A 24,276-nucleotide genomic window follows, 5' to 3' on the forward strand; every position below is an offset into this window, starting at 1 on the left:
GCTTTGGGAGGGTAGATGGCGCTCTCTCCCCACATTACTCCCAAGGGTGATGTCAATCAGCACAAGGCATCTGCGAGCTGATGTGAGCTTTTCTCCGAACGCGCTGAGATGCTACTTGGCAATGCTGCATCAGCAGCAGTTCAAAAAAGGGCGGTGGCTGATTTCATATGTATCGGAGGAGGCATGCGCTAATCTTCATCCTCATGGTGTTGGGGCATCACTAGTGATAGGGGGAGTCCTAATGAGTGGGTTGACTAACTGGCCATGTAAACTGAGTTGAAAATGAGAAACAAATTAGAAATAAAATTATTTAAAAATACATACATTTGCACAGGGTGATCAAAGCCAAATTAACCCAATTAGGAAGAAAACACAGGAGATTTAGCATACTTCTTTTGTTTATTTTTTCTTTCATAAGTCATGAAACACACATCAGTAAATTCAGAGTCGAGAAACAAGACTGGCCATTTATTAGGAGGTAGATTTTAAAGTAAGTGTTTATTATAATAGTTCTGCATTTCATATTTTCCCTGAATTCCACTAAGAGGTTTTGAAATTATCAGTAAATCACAGTAAACAATGAAAACAGTGAAACTGAAAATTATTTTCAGTTAGTTACCAAAAATACTGACTTATTTTCAGACCAGCCATTACAAGCTAAATAACCAATATGAAGTCATAGGTTAATTTGGGCATAATTTTAGAAAACTGATCACTGCACTGAGGGTTACCTTAGAGAATGGCTTGGGAACATCCACATCTGCATACGTTATGAGGTGTTGTCTTGTGAGTGAGGCTAAACACTCTTTACAATGCTCATGGTAAGACAACATAAATTATCAGGGTTTGAGTGAGGTCTGATAGTGATGCCTGATGGATGGGCCAGTGGATGGTAATGATCATGACCTAGCTGGCTAGCTAGAATTGTCCATCCAATCAGCTGGCCAAAATTGCCTTCCTATTTAATGTAGGAGGTCCTATGTTCTTTAGCTCTTTAGGCACCTTTCTTTGGAACATTACAAAAGTCTTGGGACCCAAATCTAGTTTCTGACCATGACTTGTGGCATATCAGTACACCTTGGACTTTGCATGGCAGTTAATAACTAGAACTAACAAAAGAGTATTGATCCAATGTGTACAGTGCTTTTGTGTGTGGGTGAGAATGTGTGTGATTTTACTGAGATGTCACAAACATGGAGAGGTGCCAATCAAAAAGGCAGCAGCTGAACCACAGTGTTCTTCTGTGCTTGATGTAAACAGACTGCAGAAAGGGTGCCGTCCTAACCCCTCCCAGAGTACCCACCGGACACTGGACTCCAGTGTGCCCCAGAATTCCAATGGAGGAGATGGTCATGTCCCGAGCTAGTCAGTCCATCCACATCCTGTGATGTCATTTCTCGTCCTTGGCCCGCAACTTCAGGACCTTGGCTCTGTATTCCTCCGTCTGATACCGATCCGACTCCACTGTGCCGTCAGAGTCATTCAACGTAACGAAAACTTCTCCGTCAACCTCTGTGACCCGGTGAACCCTCTGCTTGACCCCCTTAGAGGACCAGACTGGCCTTAAGGGTCTAATCGAGGGGTCCACAGCCTGATACAGACCCTCACCCTCAGCCAGAGTGATCTTGTACTTATGCCATGGACACACGATACACAGCCGCCCGTCAAATTCCTACACACACACACACACACACACACACACACACACACACACACACACACACAACACACAAAAGCTTATTAGCGCATTTTAACACAGGTAATATGTACAGGAACATAGCACACAATTAAAAGCCATGTTCCCAAATCCCAGCTGCACTGCAGTGCCTGACTCAATCTACCTCAATCATTATGTCACATGTCCACAGTCTGCAGTGTGCATGGGTAATGCAGTTATGCACAGTGTTATTACAGTTCGTTCAATGTGTTTACTATCGCCATAAAATCAGATTTTTTTTTCTCTCTCTCTCTCTCCATCCATCCATCAGATATCACTGGACACCTTTAGAATTCTTGTTTTCTGCTGTGTGTTTGTTTATTTAAAAAAGATTCATATTTAAATGGAAACCATTTATATGGTTATTTCGTACTTGTTTATTTTGTGCTAAAAAGATCATATTTGGTGGCATTGGTTGAATAATAATGAAAATAAACTTGGATTTATTAACTGCATAGTTGAAGTATCAGATCGGGACTCAGTATCAACAGATACTTAAAACTGGAAGTAAAAAAATAATGGGGATATACGTATTGTCAGGCCCGTCCAGCCAAGCCAAGCACCCTATGCCCAAATAAGGACTTCCCCTAATTAGAGCACACACACACACACACACACACACACACACATACACACACACTCTGAAAGGCACTCCATGCCCATATATGGACTTCCTCTAATCAGGGCACGCTCATGCAGTCATCCAGCCCTGATTAGAGATCAGCTTCACCTGGGCAGAGTTGCTTATAAGCACGCTGCTCCTCTCTGCTGTTGCCGAGTATTGGTCGCTCTCATGGTCTGTGGTTCCTTGTGGTTCCAGCCTGTTTGCTACTCTACAAAGCGTTCTATCTCCCAAGCCTGTCTTCCCTAGTTCCTGTTTTTTCCTTGGACTCCTCCCGGCCTAAGTATACCTGTTTTATTTCTTGTTTTGTTTGTTTGCCCTGTTTACTTTCTTAGTCTAGCCATTTTCCTAAGCTCTGCTTAGTAGTTTTCTGTTTGCTATTTTGTAGTCTAGTGCTCCCTTTGTTTTTCCCCATTCCCCTTACTACTTCCTGGTTTTATTGTTTTGGCCGTTCCACTTATTCCTTAGTCCCTGTTTCTTTTGGCCCAGTCCCGTTTACTTTGTCAGTGTTTATATTTGTTTTCAGTTTTGCCCTACCTTATTGTGTTGCACTAGTCCTCTTTTATATTGTTTATTTTGTTGTTTTCAATCAATTTTACTGCTTCGTTCTACATCCCAGCAGTGTCTCTTATTTTCTCTCTGCCTGTTTACAGTCAGGCATGACACGTATCAGTATTGTTTCAATGTTATTTCAGGGTGTAAATTGATAATGAATTAACATGAGAGTGGAAATTTTGTTTCATTGAAGTTAATGGTGACAGTTTTAAAATATTTTAACATCAATTTAATACAGCCCCGGTTCCAGACTGCTTTGCTTGGGAGGGGCAGTAGAACATAATGGGGGGCATGTTGATAGTATCATTTTTAAAACCAGAGCTAGTGATACTGGCTAAATTGATATATGAAACCAATAAATAAAAATGTGGCATGCGTCTTCAACAGAAAACAACACATTATAAATTGTTTCCTACAGTGTATATTTATTGAATAAAACATTCTCAAATTACATGCAGAGGGGTATCAGGTTAAATCCGTGTTAGGCGAGATTAGCTGCTACTAACCAGTGTTGTAGAAAAGAAAATGAAAGGTGGGCTACCCCCACCTCTCGTCCGGGGTACAACTCCCCTGCGTGTTCGTTTGATAGAGAGAGTCAGACAGGTGGAGTGAAGTTGAAAGCAAGTATTTATTACAAAGCGCTGAATATTCAGGAGAACCCACACATGAAAGACCGTCTAACAGCCGTCCCAGCATAAGTTCTGACCCCCCTCTGATCTGACTCCATGTTTTATACCCCAAATGACGTGAAACCTGCTGATGAGGCGTTGCTAACGATTAGCTCATGTTAATATGCATACTTTCACGTGTTAGTACTCAAGTTTCACGTGTCTGACCGGACCACTAGTGTTTGACCTTGACTGTGTTCTTCCAGGATGGAACATCGTGGCACTATCTGTGTGTGTGCGTCACCCCCCGCTTTGAAGCAGAGGTTTTAGGGAGGCACCCACTCACCAAAAGGCCGCTTTGATCTAAGGGCCTCTTCTGTAGCAATTTAGCCCCGTATCGAGCGTACCAGAGCGTACCAGCCGCTGATTGATGGCCATTAATTAGGGTCATGCAGTGAACGAAATGCATAAGTCTCACACTAGTTCTCATATTTTATATGTTAATGTGTTAGTGGCGCGTGGTTAGACCGCCATACAATAGACCCTATGTGTTAGTAAACGCCTTATGTATCGTGTGGGTTAATTTGTCATAATAGATGTGTTAGTCACATGCCTGATCAAACAATGTTTATCTATATGTGTAAATAATATATATTGTGAGTATTGGTTAATCTTCTATATAAATGCGTGTAAAATACACTGTGAGTAATAAAAATGATCAAATACAATGTGAGTATTGGTTATGCATATAGAATACAAGGTTTCACACAATGATTATGTAATTATAGATACTAAGATAAGTAATCATAATTGAAAGATATTTGTCAATACACTCAAGGTAAAATAAACAGTTACTCTTCACCAGCTACCTGCTAATACTACAAGTTAAGCAAGAAAAGGGTTAAAAGCCGGTAACACCGAGCAACAAATTACCACAATTCAGCAAAAGCTACCTTGTGGAAATCAGTTTTAATTGGAAGAAGTGTTTAATTCGCCCTTATATATCCCTGCCTCTCATGTTCACACTGACAGGACTGAACCACAACGTCTCTGAATGAACCTCTCCAAACAGTCTGCCGCTTTTATATGAAAGAGCCAAAACAAAACAAAAACTAAATTTGGAGGGCAATGCCCCCCTTAGCCAACCCCCTACAACCTTCCCTGGTTTATTAATTGATTGTTATCTGTGATTTATGTCAAAATTAAGAGATTAACTACTTTTATGTAACTTTTATTTGGTATGGTTTGAACCAATTACAGGTATGAACTCACTTCTATGTCTCCACACTGCAGCGGACCCCCGGAGTCTGCAGAGAGAAAATATCACTGAAAAGTTTACATATTTTAATTGCAGCACAATGGCAACACAGCTACACTGTACTAAAATCCGTGTATCATTCGTTCATTTGATATTCAATTGAGAATCAAAATCGGAAAATTAAAAAACCAATTCGTTTTTTCGTTTTTCGTTTTTGAATATAATACCAAAAAACGAATAACGGCTTGTATTTTGTATTTTTATTTGGTTATCCAAACAAAAATTGGAAATTTAAAAAACGGACCAGGAGCCGAATTTGATTTTGATTTTGAACTTGACCCATTTGTGTGCCCCGGAAGTTACTGATTTGTTTATTCTTGGTGGGTTTCACCTGAAAGATCCTGCCGATTTTTTCTGTTGTCATATCGTCTTCTTTCACTGCAACGCGTTTAGTTCCTCTGAACAAGATAAAACTCTCCATCCTCAACTCCATCCAAAGCCTACAGCAATACAGACTGTGTAGATAACACTGCAGTGAACTCCCGCGCAACAGAAACCCACCAAGAATAAACAGACATAATTTGTCTGAACTTGACCCATTTGTGTGCCCCGGAAGTTACTGATTTGTTTATTCTTGGTGGGTTTCTGTTGCGCGGGAGTTCACTGCAGTGTTATCTACACAGTCTGTATTGCTGTAGGCTTTGGATGGAGTTGAGGATGGAGAGTTTTATCTTGTTCAGAGGAACTAAACGCGTTGCAGTGAAAGAAGACGATATGACAACAGAAAAAATCGGCAGGATCTTTCAGGTGAAACTCTCCATCCTCAACTCCATCCAAAGCCTACAGCAATACAGACTGTGTAGATAACACTGCAGTGAACTCCCGCGCAACAGAAACCCACCAAGAATAAACAAATCAGTAACTTCCGGGGCACACAAATGGGTCAAGTTCAAAATCAAAATCAAATTCGGCTCCTGGTCCGTTTTTTAAATTTCCAATTTTTGTTTGGATAACCAAATAAAAATACAAAATACAAGCCGTTATTCGTTTTTTGGTATTATATTCAAAAACGAAAAACGAAAAAACGAATTGGTTTTTTAATTTTCCGATTTTGATTCTCAATTGAATATCAAATGAACGAATGATACACGGATTTACTAACACGACCAGCATTATAACCCGGGTTAATATGAGTATTATTTATACAGTAATTTATTAGTTTACCTCTATACTAACTTTAGTTTAGTCGCTGTTGTTTACAGGAGCAGTTACTCACGGTAACAGTGCAGGTCCAGCGCGTGCAGCGACCCCTGGTGATGCAGCACGAGCACATCTCTCCCGTTCACGCTCCTCACCACGCGCCCAGCCTGGATCACAGCGTCCCGCGCGCCCACCAGAACCGGGAAGCTGGAGCTGCCCGGACCATCCGTGGACATACTGACCCACCTTAACATACACACAGAGACAATCAAGCTTAACCAAAGAACCTCTACAGAGGAGATTACACACTAGAATGTTTACAGGTTAGTCAGACACCAGAGGGCGCTCCCGAGTGAGTCCAAAACTCAGTTCGTGTTTAATAATTTAATACTAAAAAAAGGTACACATTTCCTCAAAAAAGAACAATGACACTGGTTTTACTACAGCAGACTCCATTTTAAATTAGTTTAAACTCCAGTTATAAACATTTTAAACAAACATTTGCTGGCCGTATCTCCAAGCAACAGCTCACCACCCAGTCAGCACTGAGTAGCAAATCTGTTGCACAAAACATTTCTTTAGCAAAATATTTAATTTTACTTTATAAAACAAAAGAAATGTCGATGACAAGTTTATATTTGAGTTTCAGACTTTTAGCTCCATTCACCCCCATTCATTTTGGACACACACGGGCTCCCTCTAGCGGTGTGCAGTCATTTTCTGATAAAACAGATGGATATGGAGTGGGCAGGCTTGCCATTAACCAGCTCTGGCTTTACAGGAAACGGGCTTTTAAAGTTTTAAAAATAAAAGCCAAAAACTTAATAATAAAATAAATAAACAAATACTACTACTACTACTACTACTACTAATAATAATAATAATAATAATAATCATAATAATAATATATTAATTGGAGAAAGTTTACAGGTCCACTATTTTAAACTAAGTGCAATTTAGGATTCTAAGCTATGTTTGGGCATTTGTTCTGTTGGTTTCTGGATTACTATTTTTTCAGAAGTATATTTTTTTAAATCGCAGAAATTGAGCCCTATGTCGATTAGATTTAGAATGATTAATTTCAAAAAGCTGCTTTATAATCGGGATGCGGATAATATGACTCACTGAATGGAGGAGTTGTGGCGCCCCCAAGTGGCGGATTATAAAGCTTAAATTGTAGTGTGTTCTTTTTTTCAACATGTAAATCTAATAATTAAACGATTTTTACACCATTTAAACATAATAAGTAAGGAAAACTAATGCTACTCGTAAATAATGTACATTTACTTTTTTAGAAACTAAAGAATATTTTATAATTTAATATTGACTTTAATTTATTTAAGTTTAAAGTTTGTATTTCTAGCAAAGGTAATAAAATAAGATATAAAATCCATAATATACATCATTTTATGTTTTTAAAAACATATTTCATGCTGTTTTTACTTGTATTGACTTGATTTTTTATTGTTTATGTTTATTACATAAAATCCTATGTTTTACGGTTCACAGAGACACTGCTGATTCCTGCTGGACAGACGAACAACATTCAGAAATCTCTGAGGTGATTCTGTTATGTAAAACCAGATTTTCAGTTGGTTAATTTATAGGATTATTATGAAGCATAAATATCAATTACCTTTCTGTGGTTTATTTTACAGTCACAATCGCTGGCAAGATGACGACACAAGCGACCAAAGAAACCCAATTTTTTTTGTATTTTCCTTGTTGAAAAATTACAATAACCACTGAATATATTTCCATAAATTCATGTGTAGTTTCAATGTTTTATGGCCCTTTTATTTATAATTTTTTAAAAAAAAGCTAGTAGTTGGTCTTGTTCCACCGTAAATGTGGAACAGAAAAATAATATAAAATAAAAGTCCCCCCTCACAGATGAATGAATAATGGATAATAATATTTAATTGCCGCACCATCTGTCCCCTTTCTGGCGACATATGATTACCTTAATTAACTAGTTCTTGAAGTGTTGCCCCAGCTCTTAGAGGAAGGATTTCACCCGTTTCTTGTAACTCTGGGGGGAAGGGTTACACTTAAGAAATGGGATTGGGCCAAGCCTAGTGAATGGAGATTTTCAAATGACAGGAAAATATAGTCTAAGATTAGACTAGAAAACTGAATCATAGTCTATGGACAGTCATGAGAAGAAGATGATAGGATGAGGACATTATACAGTGACAGGATAAGGAAACGGTTTTATCAGTCTTTAGTGGACTGAGCTCTCTTTTACTAAGTGGACTACAGGAACTGATGACTGATATTACAACTGCAGTTACAGTATATTCTCAGAACTTTCTCCCTCTCCTTATATGCATGTCTCTCTATCCACTGTCTTGTCCACCCTTACATCACTTCCTCGTCCTGTTTTTTCTGGCTTTCTCAGCAGCTCACCCAGTTTCTTACAAAGAGAGATATTAGCAGGGAGTTTAGGGTGAGGAAGTTAAATGTAGCATTATTTACTCATCATTTATTAGTTATAACTAGTGTAACATGATTATGTGATTCATCATAATTTATCACACCTTTTCTTCTTAAGACTTTGTTGATAAATTAAAGTGAACCTAAAGCATGTCTGCAATGTCTTTCCCAAGACCTGTCAGATTCCCCTAATTCCCTCACTGTAGGGGTGCTCCTGCCCTTTGTCCACACCTCTGTCCACACCACCTAAAGTCTTCACACTACTGACCTCCCAGGGGGTCTTTGGTCCCAGTAATTAAGGGTCTCTCTACGCTGCAGACCTGATGTGATACCCTTTTAATATTCATCCATTCCTGTATCTCAGGTCTCTAACACAATCAGAACCTGGGGAAGCAGGATCCATCAAAGAATGTCCTCAAAAAAAAGATTGAAAGAAATTTCCATATTTCTCTCTCTACCGTGCATAATGTCATTAAACCATTCAAGGAATCAGGAGGAGTTTCAGTGGATCCATGATCTCAAGGTCCTTACATGGCCCAACAGCAAGAACCTTCAATCAAAAATAGACAAGACAAGACAACCACCCAACCAACAGAGGACATTACAAGAACATTTAGCTCAGTGCAAAACGTCTTTGTAGTGTTTCATTAGGAATCAACTAGTACTGACAGCAGCCTGCTGAAAGGTGGAGTTGAACGTCCAGCGCGTCCAGTCCCGCCCACTTTGTTCGCGTCACGCGCGGGAAGGCGGAGATGGACGTCCTATAAAAAGTCTGAATAAAATACAACCGCCAAAAGCCCTGTTCTTTGTTTACTTCCGTTCAGAGGCGGAAATAAGACATGACGCGGACAAGGTGGGCGGGACTGGACGCGCTGGACGTCCTGCAGGCTACAGTCAGTACCGTCTCGGCCATTTGTGAGGTATTTTAGATATAAAATGAAAGTTGGCCCGCTATTAAGCAGGTTTTTATAATGTGAGGTTCAAAGTTTGAAAGCTAGGTGTCAGAACGCAGAAAACGGGCCAAAGAGTCTAAAAGGGCAGAGAATGCTCAGTTGTAGCTCAGAAAACAGGCCAGCCCAAAAGGGCAGAGAATGCTCAGTTGTAGCTCAGAAAACAGGCCAAAGAGTCTAAAAGCAGCGAGAGAGAACATGGCAACTCCAAAGAACAAAACATGGACAGTAAAATGCAGAAAATTTCAGGCATGTTGGAAAAATTACTATTTTTTAACTCAGTTTAGAGGGAAGTGTGTATGTTTAAAAGTCAGGAATCAGTTGCCGTAATGAAGGAGTATAATATTAAGAGACATTAAGAAACAAAACATCAATTTGAAAAATCTTAGTTTACACAACACTGTCAAAGATAAATAAAGGTAGTAACTCAAGTAAAATAATGTGTCAATGATAGTAATCACTAAAATGTATTATTATAAGTGGTATATTTCACTGTTTGTTTTATAACAGAGTCTGTGGCCTGTGACTGCACATATATTTCTCCTTCTGGCCCCCAACAAAAAAAAACTTTGAACACCCCTGGTTTACAGGAATGGATGTATATTAATGCAATCTTTTCTGATTTGGGTTGTAAATCTTTTTCTCTTAAACAAACAAATAAACACAAGCGCTTTAGGCTGATTCTATTACTATATATACATAATCTCTCTCTCTCTCTCTCTCTCTCTCTCTCTCTCTCTCTCTCTCTCTCTCTCTCTATTCCACACACACTCTCTCACTCTCTCAAGGCCAAAATAAACGTAGCTCCACAGCATGCAGGGATTCCGTTTTAAATTGAGCAGCTCCGAGGAATCAAATTACTCTCTCTCTCTCTCTCTCTACACACACACACACACTCTCTACACACAAACACTCTCTCTCTCACTGACTCTGTCTTACACACACACACACACGCGCGCGCATGCACACAGACACTCACTATTTCTTTCTCTCTCATACACACAAACATACTCTCACTCTTACACAGACATATATACACAAACATTTCTCTCTTTGTCTCACACACATTTACTCTCTTCCTCTCATCTTTACTCTCTCACTTTCTCATTGACTCTCTCCCACACACACTCTCTTACACTCACTCTTACACACACACTTACACTTTCTTTCTTTCTCTCTCTCTCTCTCTCTCACACACACAAACATTCTCTCTCTCGCTCTCTCTCTCTCTCTCTCTCTCTCTCTCTCTCTCTCTCTCTCTCTCACACACACACACACACACGCACACACAGAGATACGCGCTCGCTCACACACTCCTCCCAGTGCGCTTCAAGTGCTGAGGAACTTCAGCTCTACAGCGCGTGCATGTCCTCCTGTTGTTGAAGCGCGCGCGTCTCAAACTCAAACGAACAGAGAATTTTTATTGATTTGATCGCATTGGCTAATTGGTTGGATTGTTCGGTTGGACTGATCGGTCGAATTGGTGTGATTGATCGATTTGTGGAGTTTGACTGATATTACCAATGAGTTTCTGTTTAATTGTCTGACTCTCTCTCGCGCGCGCTGCGGTGGATGAGAAACAGTGAGGATGATAAAGGTGATGATGAAGATTATGAAGATTAAGGCCGCTTCGTGGATAAAGATATTTTCAGTTGTTCTGACCCTCACATGTCACTCAGCATTTACACAACATGCACGGATGGATGGAGAACCGAGCATTTTACCAAACCCGAACCCGAACTTAAACCTGAACTTAAACCCTAACCCAAACTCCGCCGCATCCCTCGCGTTCGTCTTTGATGTCACGGGCTCCATGTATGATGACCTCCAGCAGGTGATTGACGGAGCCTCGCGGATTCTGGAGAAGACGCTGAGCCGCAGGACCCGACCCATCGAGAACTTTGTCTTGGTGCCGTTCCACGATCCAGGTAAGAATAGTGTACCCTCTGAATCACATGGAATCTTTTCTCTGAGTGCAGTTTGGGACAGCTGTGCTGGTTCAACAAAATGGCTCCATTAACGTTTAATTAAACCCAGTTTCTTTACAGTCAGAACTCCAGCTGCAGTTCCATCTGTAGCAGCAAGGGGACGCTGCTGGGTCTGTCCAGCGCAGGCATTCATATTCCTGATTGGGTTAGGGTTTACTGTACGGTGATTAATCTGATTCCCAGAATAGGGTTTAAAAAACAGTGTTTATAAGAAAATACAGTCCAGTGTCTTACCCTGTCCGAGAACACACCCCTAGTGCTTTACAAATCCACCCCCAACCCCTACCTGTCTAAAAACTGCCCCCATGTGTTTCACCTCTGTCTGGAAAAACGCCTCCTTTCCAGGAAACCACCCCATGTCCCGAAAACCGCCCCCTAGTCTTTAACCCCTTAGCCAAAAACTTTCCCTGTAGTATTTAACCCCTGACCGGGAAACCTCCCCATGTCTAGCAAACTGTCCTCTGTCTGAGAAACTACCCCTAGCCTTGAATCCCTTGTCAAAAACTTGCCCTTTAGTGTTTAACCCCTGACCGGGAAACCACCCCCTATTGTTTAACCCTTGTCTATGAAACCGCCCCTTAGTGTTTAAACCCTATCCAGAAAACCTCCACCTAGTGTTTAACCCTTTTCAAGCACTGTGCCCCATTGTTTAACTCCTTTTCAAGCACTGTCCTCTAGTGTTTAACTACTTTTCAAGCACTGTCCCCTAGTGTTTAACTCCTTTTCAAGCACTGTCCCCTAGTGTTTAACTCCTTTTCAAGCACTGTCCCCTAATGTTTAACTCCTTTTCAAGCAGTCACTTAGTGTATAACTACTTTCTCAAGTACTGCCCCCTAGTGTTTAACCCCTTTTTAAGTATTGTACCTAGTGTTTAACACCTTTTCAAGCACTGTTCCCTAATGTTTAACTCCTTTTCAAGAACTGTACCACAATGTTTAACCATTGTCTTCTAAATCTTTCTCTAGTGTTTAATCCTATCCAGAAAACCACCACCAAATGTTTAACCTCTTTTTAAGACTGTCCTCTACTGTTTAATGCATGTCCAGGATATCCTCCCACCTAGAGTGTAACCCATATCCAGAAAGCCATTACTTAGTGTAATCCTCAAGTTTACCTCTATCCAAGAAACTGCCCCTAGGGGTTAAGCCATGTCCGGGAACCCTCCTATAGTTTTTTATCAGTGTCCAGGAAACTTCCCAGTAGTATTTATTCCCTGTCAAAGAACCCATGCTGTAGTTTCCTGGACCTCTGTCCGGGAATCATATCCCTAGAATTTACTCCTGTCCAGGAAACCATCCCCTTGTGTTTTAACACCTCAACTCATTAACTCACCAAAACCTTTTATATACTCAGAAAATTAAGGTACCAAAAAGTTACTGTGGTGGAACACTACTTGTCACTGGGGTGGTATACCAGTGTAAATATAGTAAGTAGTGTATCTAAAATGAATATACTAGTGTATCCATTGTGAATATAGTAGTGTATCCATTGTGAATATATTAGTGTATCCATTGTGAATATAGGATTATATCCAATGTGAAAATAAAAGTGTATCCAATGGAAATATAGGAGTGTATTTAGTGTGAGTTTAGGAGTAAATACAGTGTGACAATTGTAGTGTGTACAGTGTGAATATAGAAATGTTATCCATTGTGACTGAAGGAGTATATTCAGTGTGAATATAGAGGTGTTATCTATTGTATATAAAGAAGTATATCCTGTGTAAATATAGAAGTGTTATCCATTGTAAATGAAGGAGTATATCCTGTGTGGATATAGAAGTGTTATCCATTGTGTATGTAGGAATATATCCATTGTAAATATACAGAAGTGTATTCAATGTGAATATAGACATGTATCTTAAACATTAACTTTACAGGACATAGATAAAACCTTCTTAAAATTCAATAGAAATCAATGTAAAAAGAGTTTATTTTAGGTGACTTCAGATATTTTTTTTTATTGGTCTATTCACCAAGAAAGTTTTAAGACAGTTTAAGGGACGGGTTGTGTGTTCAAATTATGTACTAAACTAAAAATGTTGTGTTTTCAGTAAATGCTGACTGATATAACCAGGTCTGTTGCAGATATTGGCCCAGTGTCCATTACCACTGACCCCAGAAAATTCCAGAAGGACCTGCAGGAGCTCTTTGTCCAGGTTGGAAACATCAGACATCTGTTTCTGAGCCATTACTGTTCTTTGTTACATGGCGGAACTTCACTTAAAGAATGTTTTGTTCTGGTCTAAATTCAGAAAGTCTTGATGTTTTGTCTCAAAGTTGCTGTCTGTGGTTTCTTCAGGGTGGAGGAGATTGTCCTGAGATGAGTGTCACGGCCATAAAGAAAGCTCTGGAGCTCTCACTGCCTGGATCCTTTATCTATGTTTTTACTGATGCTCGAGCTAAAGACTATCGACTAAAACATGATGTCCTGCAACTGGTGCAGCTCCGCCAATCCCAGGTATAGCACATTTAAACAGGTATAACACACCTAGGCAGGTCCAATATAATAATAAGGTGTGAGTAGTCATTAATACTTTTTAAACAATGTTTGCAGGTTGTGTTTGTGTTGACGGGGGACTGTGGGGACCGATCCCAGCCAGGTTACAAAGTGTACGAGGAAATCGCGGCTACAAGTTCTGGACAGATATTTCACCTGGATAAACACCAGGTCAATGAGGTGAGAGACACACCAGCCTCCCATACACACGCATACACACATACAAGAGTTATTCATAGTCAAAGAGAAGTATGTTTTTTCTTCAAGTCATAGAGCATTAGCATAGCAGATCAATTTTTTTTTTTCGTAATCAGCCACACCTCCCTCTTCCCATTCCTCTGTTCCAACCTTGACGATTCCTGCTGCTATGTCTGTTTTCGTTGTAACTCAAACCCTGCCTAGGCCAGCTCTTTGCATTGCAGTTGCCTTGTTCCAATCTTGCAGAGCTGGGCAGCTATGTCTTTTAGCATCTCATTTTTTACATTGCCGAGGCTGGCTATTGATATTGCAGTTAACCTGCTCTGATCTTGCCGAGTCTGTCTTCTGTTGCTGTTGGATCTCACATTGTTGAAGCCAGCTGTTAGCATTGTGGTTACCATCATCCAAACCTGCCAAACCCTGCCGCTGTGTCTGAGCATCAGTTCTCTAATTCTAGCATTGTGAATTGTGACTATCCTGCTTTAATCCTGACGATCCTGCCCCCTGTCCCTGGTAGCATGTCAGTTACAACCCTGCTGAGGCCATCCGTTCGCATTGCATCCTTCTTCAAACTCCAAAACTTCTGGAACGTGTATTGTTTTAACATATGGTAGATGTCCTGATGCATAAAAGATTGTCACTTTCATCTGCTTTTTCTTGCCATCTTGCATGCACAGTACAGTGTGGACAGTGACTGTCTTGTATATTATTGAGGACCTAAGTTTCCACAGTGCGTGACTAAGATGCCAGATCATTGTGTTTATGGCCAGACCGGCTATAAACAGAATAATATTGAACACAACAGGTCTTGCTTACATGTTGGTGTTTCAATACATTTATGGCTTTTGTTATTTTTTTTGGGAACCACTTACAAACTACAATTAGATGATCAGAATCTGATAGGCCTACCTGTGTTGACACTGAAATGCTGTCAGCACTTATTTTCAGCGCTAACCTAGCGAGAACTGCCACTTGCAGCAGCCTGGGTGACAGTTTTCGTGAAGTTAGTGGCATTTCAGTTTGGAGAGGCACAGGAATGTTTTTTTTGTTACTTGGAAGGTATGATAATGTATTCCTGGTACATATGTGACACGTGACAAATGTGACTTTCTCAGACTCGGGCCATTCAGGTGGCCTTGCCATGAGCATGCTGGCCAGTCAGTGTTCAACCTCATTCACAAGATATTACGTCTCAATTATTACAGATGTTGGCATTCCCAAGCTGTCCCATGACTTTTGGCATTTTACTGTACAATTGAGTGTAAATTCTCTCAAGGTAGTACCTTCGGAACTGGTCCCAACTCAAGAAAATTGAATTTTTTATGTTCTATGGTTTATTATCTTATTAGCTAATCCTGGGATAAAGGTTAGTGACCTTTTACGTGTTTTATAGAAACAACATGATCTTTTTATAGAGTCCATCTGAGTTCACACACATGGAGAAGCTCCAGCTCTGGCCTTCACACTGAAGACGGCGAGAGACACACTCAGGCCTTTTAACACACTCCCTTCTCTGTTTATCATCTATCAGGAGATTGATCTGCTCTGCTTCCTGGAGGCAGAGGCAGAGACAGTTAGGGGGGGATGTAGGTCATTCAGCGTGTTCTCTGGAGCGGGGGTCTGTATGTTCTTCTGTGTGGGGGTCCATGGGGGATGAGTGCACATGTGGTTCTCATTAGAGCTTTTCCAGCTGTAAAGTCAGAGAGGAAGCGACCGCTGTAAGCAGCCGGGGGAAAGAGTCTGGTAATGAAACAGTAAAAGAACGGATGGCCTGATCTCTTTCATTCCGCAGTGCTTAAATATGTGTTAAATTAGCTTCATTACTCAGAGTGGATCAGTGTTCTGGATCTGTGTTTTATTGGATGCAGTCAGTCAGTAAGCCTTTTAAAGAATTCCTCTTTTGTTTAGAGTAACAGTGAAATCAGTAAACTCTTTACCACATGAATGCCGTCCTTCTACTTCATTCACGTCTAGAAAAAAAGCTGGGGTTTCCTTTTGTCATTCAAGATCACTCTTGATTTACACTTCAGTCCATCTCGTTGCTGTCTGTCTCACTCCAGGGTGAAGCTGTTAAAGGTAATTTAGGCCTGTAGGGGTTTGGCTGAGTTTAGCCAGACGTTGGCATGTCTTTGTTCTGCTGGATGACGACTCATTTCTCACCCTCTCTCACTTCGTGGCCTGCAGGCTCTAGGCTGAGATACAATTTGCTCTTTACAGCCCAGCTACACCCCCTTTTCCCCCGAATAAACAACACACTAAGAGTGAGCTTACACCATTTACCTTCTCAAACCAACTTCAAACTGTGAATAAAGTGTGAATATATAATCAGTTTTAACGGTATAGTGTAATTTTTGAATAAAAGAAAGCGTTTCTCTGAGGCTCTGCTGGCCTGAGGTGGGGGTTGAAGATGCGGTTTTTGCCTTTCGTCTGTTTTCACCAGCCTGGGTGTTTAAAGAAAGACTGTCTGCCTGACAGTCTGACTGACCTGACTGTCTGCCTGATCAATCAAAGAAAAGCAAAACAGCTTTAAGATAGAGCTGGGCAATCTGAAATATTTTATCGTATTGTAAAAAGTTGGCTTATCATATCGACAATATATTTTGTTAAGAACATCGAGAATATTATCCGTGCTCAAAGAATGCCAACCAAATTGTACATTATATTACAGAGACCACATTTATCCAAGATTAATTAGATGAATTATAGTACATTCTGAATTAAAATCACTGTACTCAGTATAGGACCATATGTAAAAAGTAATAAACATTGCCGGGAAATACTACTTCAGGAATACTAGGCTGCAAATACTCATTAAAGTGTAATGAGAATTGTCCCAAATCAGATCTTCTCAGCAAATATAATGTGCTTTTTGGCTGATCACACTTTTTAAATCTTTTTAAAATTATCTATATCTGACATTCATCTGAAGAGTTTCATGCTCCTAAACTGACATGCTTGTGCAAAAGAGTAAAGCTTCATGTGAAGTTTCGGTTTTATCTTCGTCAGCATCGCAGGACCTATGAAGCAGTTTTGCAAATATTTATTAAAGATCAAATATTTATTAAATATGTTACTTCTCTATTCCATGACTGTGACCAAAAAAGTGCCCTTTTTACAGCAAGCTCAAATGAAGTTTTGATGATAAGCTCAGCTGTTAGCCACTAGAACTTCTTGATAGCCCCTGTGATGGTGGTAACGATGAAACCAAAACTTCACATGATGCTAAGCTTTGCTTGTTGGTTTTGAACTGTAAACTGTCCAGACTAATTTCGTGTAAACATTAAAAGTTATATAGAGATTAAAGAGATTAATCTGGTGAGAAAAATGGATTTGGGCCACTTTTACCTGCTGTGTGCCCAAATGTAAAGTTTGCCACGCAGATAACATGCTCACAAATGTTTGTATTAGTTGGATCAGACATTGTAACAGATTTTATTTTTCCTTCGTCCTAGTACAAAGTCTAAGCAAACTCTTGTGTGAACAGAACAGGAAGTTTTCCAGAGAATTGACAGTGCATCATGCATGCCTCCTACACATGCTACACTAGTGCTGCCCATTGCCTAAACCACAGCGAACATTTCCTGTAGGGAGAACACATCTAACATGGAAAATCTCTGACTGTACGCTACATGTGTGAAAGGGCAACCATGGATAATGTCCGGACCAGATTCTCTGAACATTTTCCAGAGTTTGTATGTAAAACAGGCAAGAGACAAGGAGAGAGACGGGAAAAGAGACCTTTCCTCTTCTCCTTCCTCCTCTGATTAAAATGATACAGTCAAAAAGATGCTAAGCTATTCCAGACTTATTCCTGTCCAGCTTTCACGCACAGTTTGAAATAGCAAAATAATGTTCCTCTCCAAAAAAACAAACCAGCAGTTTTGTTGCTGAATGATGCTGAATGATGGATATGGTTGGACTGAGTATTCACAGTTTGAAGTATTGAAACAACCTGTTCCTCTGTCCTTTTTTCTTGTCCAGGTCTTGAAATGGGTAGAGCAAACTGTCCAGGCCATGAAAGTCCACCTGCTGTCATCTGACCATGAGAATGGCCAAGAGAGCCAGTGGGAACTGCCCTTTGACCCCAGCCTCAAGGAGGTCACTGTATCCCTGAGTGGTCCAGCCCCTCGCATTGAGCTCAGAGATCCACTTGGTAATTCTCTGAAACTTTTTGAGATTTTGAAAAAGTCATACTAACTGATCTGTTCCTACTGGAAATTATTTGTGTAAAAGCCATTGAAGCACCTGAAGAACTGTTAAAGAACCTGTGTATTGTTTAGGTCGGAGTGTTGGGGAGAGGCAGGGCCTGACAGAACTGCTCAACATTCCAAACTCTGCTCGAGTGGTCAGCCTGAAGAATCCTCATCCTGGATTGTGGACACTGAAGGTGCTGTACTGTATTGAAATATTGAGCTATACTCTACTCCACACTCCACACATGAGCCATGGACAGATACTGTACACTCCTTACTTATTTGTAAGACATCATTCCTTTACCTGTAGGTGGCCTGCAGTGGGCGCCACACTCTCAGAGTGACCGGAGTGAGTAATCTGGACTTCAGGGCCGGATTTTCCATTGTTCCAGTCACAGAGTTCAGTAGGACCAGAGAACAGCCCATCAAAGGTACTGTCCTTCAGTGCAGCTATGTGTAAGCACTGCTCTGTAACTGCCCTGATGTTTGATGATGTTGGTCTTTGCAGGTGTTCCAGTGCATGTGCTGCTGAAGTGTTCTGGCCTGAAGCCCCCAGGTTTGGTCAGTAGTATGGCATTGGTGTCCACGACAGGACGTTCACTTCGCTTTACTCCAGTGCCTTTACCTCAAGACAGAGGAGCAGCTGGACTCTGGAATGTTCCGGGTCTTCGGACACCTTCTCAAGGATTCTTCCTCAAAGTGATGGGCAAAGATAAAGACGGCTATGATTTCCAGAGACTCTCCAGTGTGTCATACACTAACATCCACCCAGGTAAGATGCTGCTGCTGTAGTTGCTGATGGTTTGGGGTGAGGCTGAAAGTGCTGTTAGTTTGCGGTGAGACTGTGGGTGCTGTTTGTTTGGGGTGAGACTGAAGGTGCTTTTAGTTTGTTGTCAGACTGTAAGTGCTATTGGTTTGGGGTGCAGCTGTGGGTGCTGATGGTTTGGGGTGAGATTGTGGGTGCTGCTGGGTTTGGGAAAAGACTAAAGGTGCTGCTGGTTTGGGGTGAGACTATGGGTGCTGGTGGTTTGAGGTGAGATGGTGTGTGCTGTTGGTTTGGGTTGAGACTAGTAGCACCCACAGCTGATGGTGTGGGAACTGATGGTTTGGGGTGACAATGTGGGTGCTGTTGAGTTTGGAGTGAGGTTGTTAGTGATGATGGCTTGGGTTGCAACTATGGGTGCTGATGGTTTTGGGTGAGACTGTGGTTGTTGATGGTTTGGGGTGATATTGTGGGTGCTGTTGGTTTGGGTTGAGACTGTGGGTGCTGTTGGTTTGGGTTTAGACTTTGGGTGATGATGGTTTGGGGTGAGGCTAGGGGTGATGATGGTTTGGGCTAAGACTGTGGATGCTGTTGGTTTGGGGTGATATTGTGGATGCTGTTGGTTTGTGATGATATTGTTGGTGCTGTTGGTTTGGGGTGAGACTGGGGGTGCTGTCGGTTTGGGGTGAGACTGGGGGTGCTGTCGGTTTGGGGTGAGACTGGGGGTGCTGTCGGTTTGGGGTGAGACTGGGGGTGCTGTCGGTTTGGGGTGAGACTGTGGGTGCTGTTGGTTTGCATTGATTGTTTATGATTTCCTATTTGCAGATGCTCCTGTGGTGACTGTTCCTCCAGTGGTCAGAGTTGTTTCTACGCAGTCTGCTCTGATTGAGTGTTCAGTGGAAAGTGATCTACCCTTCAAACTGACCTTCACCAAAGATGGAGTAATAATGGGAGAGGAGGAGGAATATGAGTGAGTGTTTTTACTTTCTTGCTTTTTCTGTATTTATGCTAATCTTTCTCTTTGTTTTCAAGTCTGGTAATGCATCTGGCCATCTTGAGAAAGCAACAGTATGTGGATAAGCATTATCCTGTTGGAACAGTAACCGGAGTGTACTCTACATTCAGAAATGGTTGTGCCATTGGTTGAAAGAAATTGTTAACATTGGACTGTCAAAGTCCTGTTATAAAGACCCAAGGTTGCACGCTATGACACCAGGCCTTCTGGAAATGTGACCTGTGAGAACAAACCATTGATCATGGCACTGACCACAGTGCCTCCACACACAGATTTGTTGGCTGTCTCCACGAAGGCAAGGCAAGGCAAGACTTACTGTTATTCTGAATCATGCCATGACGGCGTTATGCAGCCGTCTGCCAGTGATGTCGGCACTAACAGAGTGACTCATGGAGGGCATCTTTCTCTCTCACTCTATAAGTCTCTCTCTTTCGTTCTTCCCCATCTATCTTTCTTCCCCCTCCCCACCCCAGTAAACACATTCTCAGTGGTTTTCTCTTCTGTGGCGCTCTAAGGAGAACAGCTGGAAAAATGAACATCTGTGTGGAGTGTTTTCCCGCAGCTGCTCAGCATAATTTTTCATCTGCTTTGTTTCTCTGTTTTTTTGTAAACGGTCAGAGACAGTCCGGCTCCTTCAGCTCTGCCCTGTTTAAACTGAGTTTTTGTAATCAAAGATTACATCCATAACAGAAGGGCTCTGGGAACATCCTTCACACCCTCTGCTTTACCTGTGTGTTTGTATGTTTTTGCGTGTGTGAGTAGGTTTTCTGCTAAAGCTTCGTGGGAGATTTCCCGTGCATCAGTGACGGATGAGGGTGTGTATGAGTGTGTGGCTCGCAGCGCTGCCGGCGTGGGACGTGCACTCACAAACCTCAGAGTGACAGGTACATGTTTCACACACACATACACACAACTGCACACACACTTTCCAGTGTCTCCCTGTCCTGCAGTAGCTCCGGAGGTCGTTATCATCTGTCTGGGGGAAGTCGTAAAAGAGAAAATAACTGTAATGTGAGACTCCTTCACGGCCAGGAAGTTTCCGCTGAAGTGCTCCACTGATGGAGTGTAGGTCACTGCAGCGTCCAGTTAAACACTGCCCTGTGTTCTCACATTAACACTAAGGCTAAAAACATGCTAAAAAACCTAACTACCCTGGGGCAGATATTACGGAGAAGCAGACCTGACCAAGGTTAAAAGGACTCTTCCCCAAGAACTCTTATTGGTGTAGACTGGTGGGCTCGCTCAGCTGGGAATTAAGCTCTAGTCGGCCAAGGGGAGGGTGATGCTTCTACCCAGTGCACTACACCAATCGCCATCCTGTAGTGTTTATGTTTTTTCAGCACCTACAGCCTCAGATCAAACCAACAGCACCCACAGCCTCACCCCAAATCATCAGGATTTACAGTCTCAACCCAAACCATCAGCCCCACAGCCTCACCCCAATGATCAGTACCCCCATCTTTTGGATTTACTATGCATCTGGCCTCCTGTGTGTTTGTACTACTGTCTCTCTGTTCACATGTCTCCTTGTCCCTCTGTCCCTCTTTTTGTTTCTCTGTCCTCTTGTTTTCCTGTCCCCATGTCTCCATGTTTCTCTGTCCTCCTGTATCTCTGTTTACTTGATTTTTTGTCTCCTTGATCTTCTGTCCCTCTGTTCATATGTCTCCCTATCCTCCTGCGCCTCTTGTTTCCTTGTCCTTTTGTCTCCCTGTCCTTCTATCACTTTGCTTACATATCTCTCTGTCCTCCTGTTCCTCTTTTTTTTCTCTGGCTTATTGTTTCACTGCCCGATGTCTCAATTTTCCTCTGTCCTCCTGTATCTCTGTTTTCTTGTCTCTTAGTTCTTCTTGTCTCTATGTACTGTTGTTTCCCTGCCCCTGTCTCCCTGTCCTTTTCTCCCTCAAGCTGTCTCTCTGTTTAGCTGTCTTTCTGTCCTTTTGCAACCCTATCCTCCTGTCTCTGTGTCCCCCTGTCCCTCTGTTTGTCTCTGTGTCTTGCTCTGCCTCTATTTCTTCCTGTTTTTCTGTCCTCCTGCCTCTTTGTTCTACTGTCCCTGTGCCCTCCTGTGTCCCTATTTTGCCTCTGTCCTGCTGTTCTGCTGTGCTCATGTGCTGCTCTCTTCATTCTCTTTCCAGAGACCCCAGGTGTGGCTGTGTTTCCCCTCACTCAGAGCTTCTCTCGGGGGGATGAGGTCCACCTCTCCTGCTCTGCCTCTGGATCTCCTACCCCTAAAGTCCACTGGAGCCATAATGGCATACAGCTTATCGAAAATCATCGGTAAGGAACTCACTGTCAGTCAGCACACAAACACAAATATGCATGGCTACTTTGATCTTTTTGGTAACATGGAGTCTTTGGAATGTTTTAGAATGACAGTCACTCAGACCGGCACTCTGACCATCAAAGACACTCAGCCAGAGGATGCTGGGGACTACAGATGCACAGCTACCAATGAGGCGGGCACAGATTCTCAATCAGTTACTCTCAGCTATGCAGGTTGGCTCTGAATTGTTATCTGTATAAGGAAATTAGTGATCTGAATAGCTATTGGTAGATGAGTGGGAAGATGTATCATCCGAGTGAAAAGATAAAAATACATAAGTTTTTTAACCATTAATCTGGTACAAATTAAATAGGGAGATTAAAAATCTGAATGAGTAGATTGGGGAGATTGGTAATCTGAATCGAAAGACTGGTAATCTGAGAGATGAGATCAAATGGGGGACAGTGGGGAAATTGCTAATCTGAATGAGGAAATTGATATTATATATGGGGATTTTGGTAATGAATAGAAAGATTGGTAATCTGAATGGGAAGATTTGCAGTTTAATTGGTAGACTGATTTTTGAGTAAGGAGATTGTCAATCTGAATGGGATGACTGGTAATCTGAGTGGTGAGATTGGTCATATAAATAGGAAGACTGAAATATGAGTGAAAAGATTATCATATGTGTTAGACTAGTCTTCTGAGTGGGCAGATTGTTAATCTGAATGGGGAGTTTGATCATCTGAATCATAGACTGATCTTTTGAGTGGGGAGATTGTTAAATGGAGTAGGTCAATTGTTAATCTGAATGGCAAGTGTGATAAACTGAATGGTGTTTAATCAATTGCTTTCTTTTGTTAGAGCCACCCAGTATATATGCTGCACAGACGGTGGTAATAGCAGAAGTCGGAAGGCAGGCAGTTCTGGAGTGCACAGCCACAGGTGTCCCAAATCCTGTGGTCAAATGGAGAAAAGGTGAATAGAGTGTCCAGTGCATACTTACTTAAAGTGTCTGGCACACTGTTTTGTTTTTCTGGTTTCTTCATTACTTGCATTGGTATTCTGTATGTGTATTTAAAGAGCTAGAGTTGGGAACAGTACAGTTGGACAGTATCCATGGGGTTCTGCACATCCGGAAGGTGCAGGAGTCGGACGCTGGAGAGTATGTCTGTGAGGCATCCAACCAGGCTGGTTCATCTTCAGCCAGAGTTACTCTGCAAGTGGGAGGTGAGAATATTTAGTATTTGAAATACAATTATATTTAAACAATTGCACATCTGAACTTGGCAAAATAGTAAAAATGTTATATCACAATTTTAAATACATTTTAACAGTAAAAATATTTATTGCATTATTTTAGACACATTGACAAAATGAATCAGTAGGGGCAGATTCTTTACAACTGGTATTTTGTATGTATAGTGCAGTGATTATTTTTATTCAGTTTGTAATGAAATGTAGAGTTGGGTCAGTGTTCTTTAATAACTTGATTATATCCTTGATTTCATTGAAAAAGCATAATGTATCACAATATGATAAAATATTGTCATATTAGCCAGCTCTAGGTGAAACAACTTTTCATGCTCTGTTTTGACTGTTGACTGCTCAAGAGTAGGGTTTAAAAATCATGATTAATATGCTCTAATTGGTCTGAAATGTAATTATGAAGCCTAAAATTAGGGTGCACCACTCAGAGACCCTTAAATTTCTGTCTAACTGTCTGACTGCCATAAAATCTGCAGACTAGAGCTGACTAGCACATCGGGGATACAACTGCATAATGTAACCTGTACTTAAGCAAGGAAGCAAGGAGCAAACTAAGTGTCTAAATTATGGAAAGAAGAGGAGATTAAAGTTGAGTGTCAACAGACTAGCCGTGATATGAATAAGCCATAAGCTAATTAGAAGAAAGATAAGACAAGAGGAAAAACACAAAAGGGCCTAGCACTGAGCCTTGTGGGGCTGGAATAGTCCACAGAATTAACCTAAATAAACACTCTTTGTATTT

The 24,276-nt window shown here is 41.4% G+C and overlaps 2 protein-coding genes and 1 long non-coding RNA gene across 3 annotated transcripts in view; 2 read left to right on the forward strand and 1 right to left on the reverse strand.

The window, feature by feature from the left end:
* Window positions 1-380: 380 nt before the first annotated feature.
* Window positions 381-6,279, reverse strand: LOC107197454 (Rieske domain-containing protein). The gene is made up of 3 exons (XM_022670438.2): window positions 6,037-6,279; window positions 4,775-4,809; window positions 381-1,672 (listed from the first exon to the last, which is right to left on the reverse strand). The coding sequence occupies exons 1-3, from the start codon at window positions 6,212-6,214 to the stop codon at window positions 1,391-1,393; spliced, it is 495 nt and encodes a 164-aa protein (XP_022526159.2). The 5' UTR covers window positions 6,215-6,279; the 3' UTR covers window positions 381-1,390.
* On the forward strand, window positions 6,195-7,768 carry LOC111192650 (uncharacterized). The gene is made up of 3 exons (XR_002650061.2): window positions 6,195-6,283; window positions 7,470-7,521; window positions 7,619-7,768. It is a non-coding gene; the product is annotated as an uncharacterized LOC111192650 (long non-coding RNA).
* Window positions 7,769-10,283: 2,515 nt separating this feature from the next.
* hmcn2 (hemicentin 2) overlaps window positions 10,284-24,276 on the forward strand; it is a 52,429-nt gene continuing 38,436 nt past the window's right edge. The window contains exons 1-14 of the mRNA XM_049485879.1: window positions 10,284-11,274; window positions 13,422-13,492; window positions 13,636-13,794; window positions 13,891-14,013; window positions 18,013-18,184; window positions 18,312-18,418; window positions 18,535-18,655; window positions 18,733-18,996; window positions 19,813-19,957; window positions 20,765-20,886; window positions 22,138-22,279; window positions 22,371-22,498; window positions 23,130-23,243; window positions 23,349-23,495. Coding sequence (XP_049341836.1) covers window positions 10,935-11,274; window positions 13,422-13,492; window positions 13,636-13,794; window positions 13,891-14,013; window positions 18,013-18,184; window positions 18,312-18,418; window positions 18,535-18,655; window positions 18,733-18,996; window positions 19,813-19,957; window positions 20,765-20,886; window positions 22,138-22,279; window positions 22,371-22,498; window positions 23,130-23,243; window positions 23,349-23,495 — 2,155 coding nt within the window. The 5' untranslated portion in view covers window positions 10,284-10,934. The remainder of the gene's footprint in view (window positions 11,275-13,421; window positions 13,493-13,635; window positions 13,795-13,890; window positions 14,014-18,012; window positions 18,185-18,311; window positions 18,419-18,534; window positions 18,656-18,732; window positions 18,997-19,812; window positions 19,958-20,764; window positions 20,887-22,137; window positions 22,280-22,370; window positions 22,499-23,129; window positions 23,244-23,348; window positions 23,496-24,276) is intronic.

The sequence above is a fragment of the Astyanax mexicanus genome, chromosome 12 (assembly GCF_023375975.1).
Source record: "Astyanax mexicanus isolate ESR-SI-001 chromosome 12, AstMex3_surface, whole genome shotgun sequence".
NCBI classification, from domain to species: domain Eukaryota; kingdom Metazoa; phylum Chordata; class Actinopteri; order Characiformes; family Acestrorhamphidae; genus Astyanax; species Astyanax mexicanus.

Excerpts from the sequence above, each read along its gene's own strand:
- LOC107197454 (XM_022670438.2), bottom strand. The coding sequence starts at position 6,214 with ATGTTAAGGTGGGTCAGTATGTCCACGGATGGTCCGGGCAGCTCCAGC. Across the intron at positions 4,810-6,036 it reads GCTGGACCTGCACTGTTACC|ACTCCGGGGGTCCGCTGCAG; the intron begins GTGAGTAACTGC and ends TTCTCTCTGCAG. Across the intron at positions 1,673-4,774 it reads TGCAGTGTGGAGACATAGAA|GAATTTGACGGGCGGCTGTG; the intron begins GTGAGTTCATAC and ends GTGTGTGTGTAG.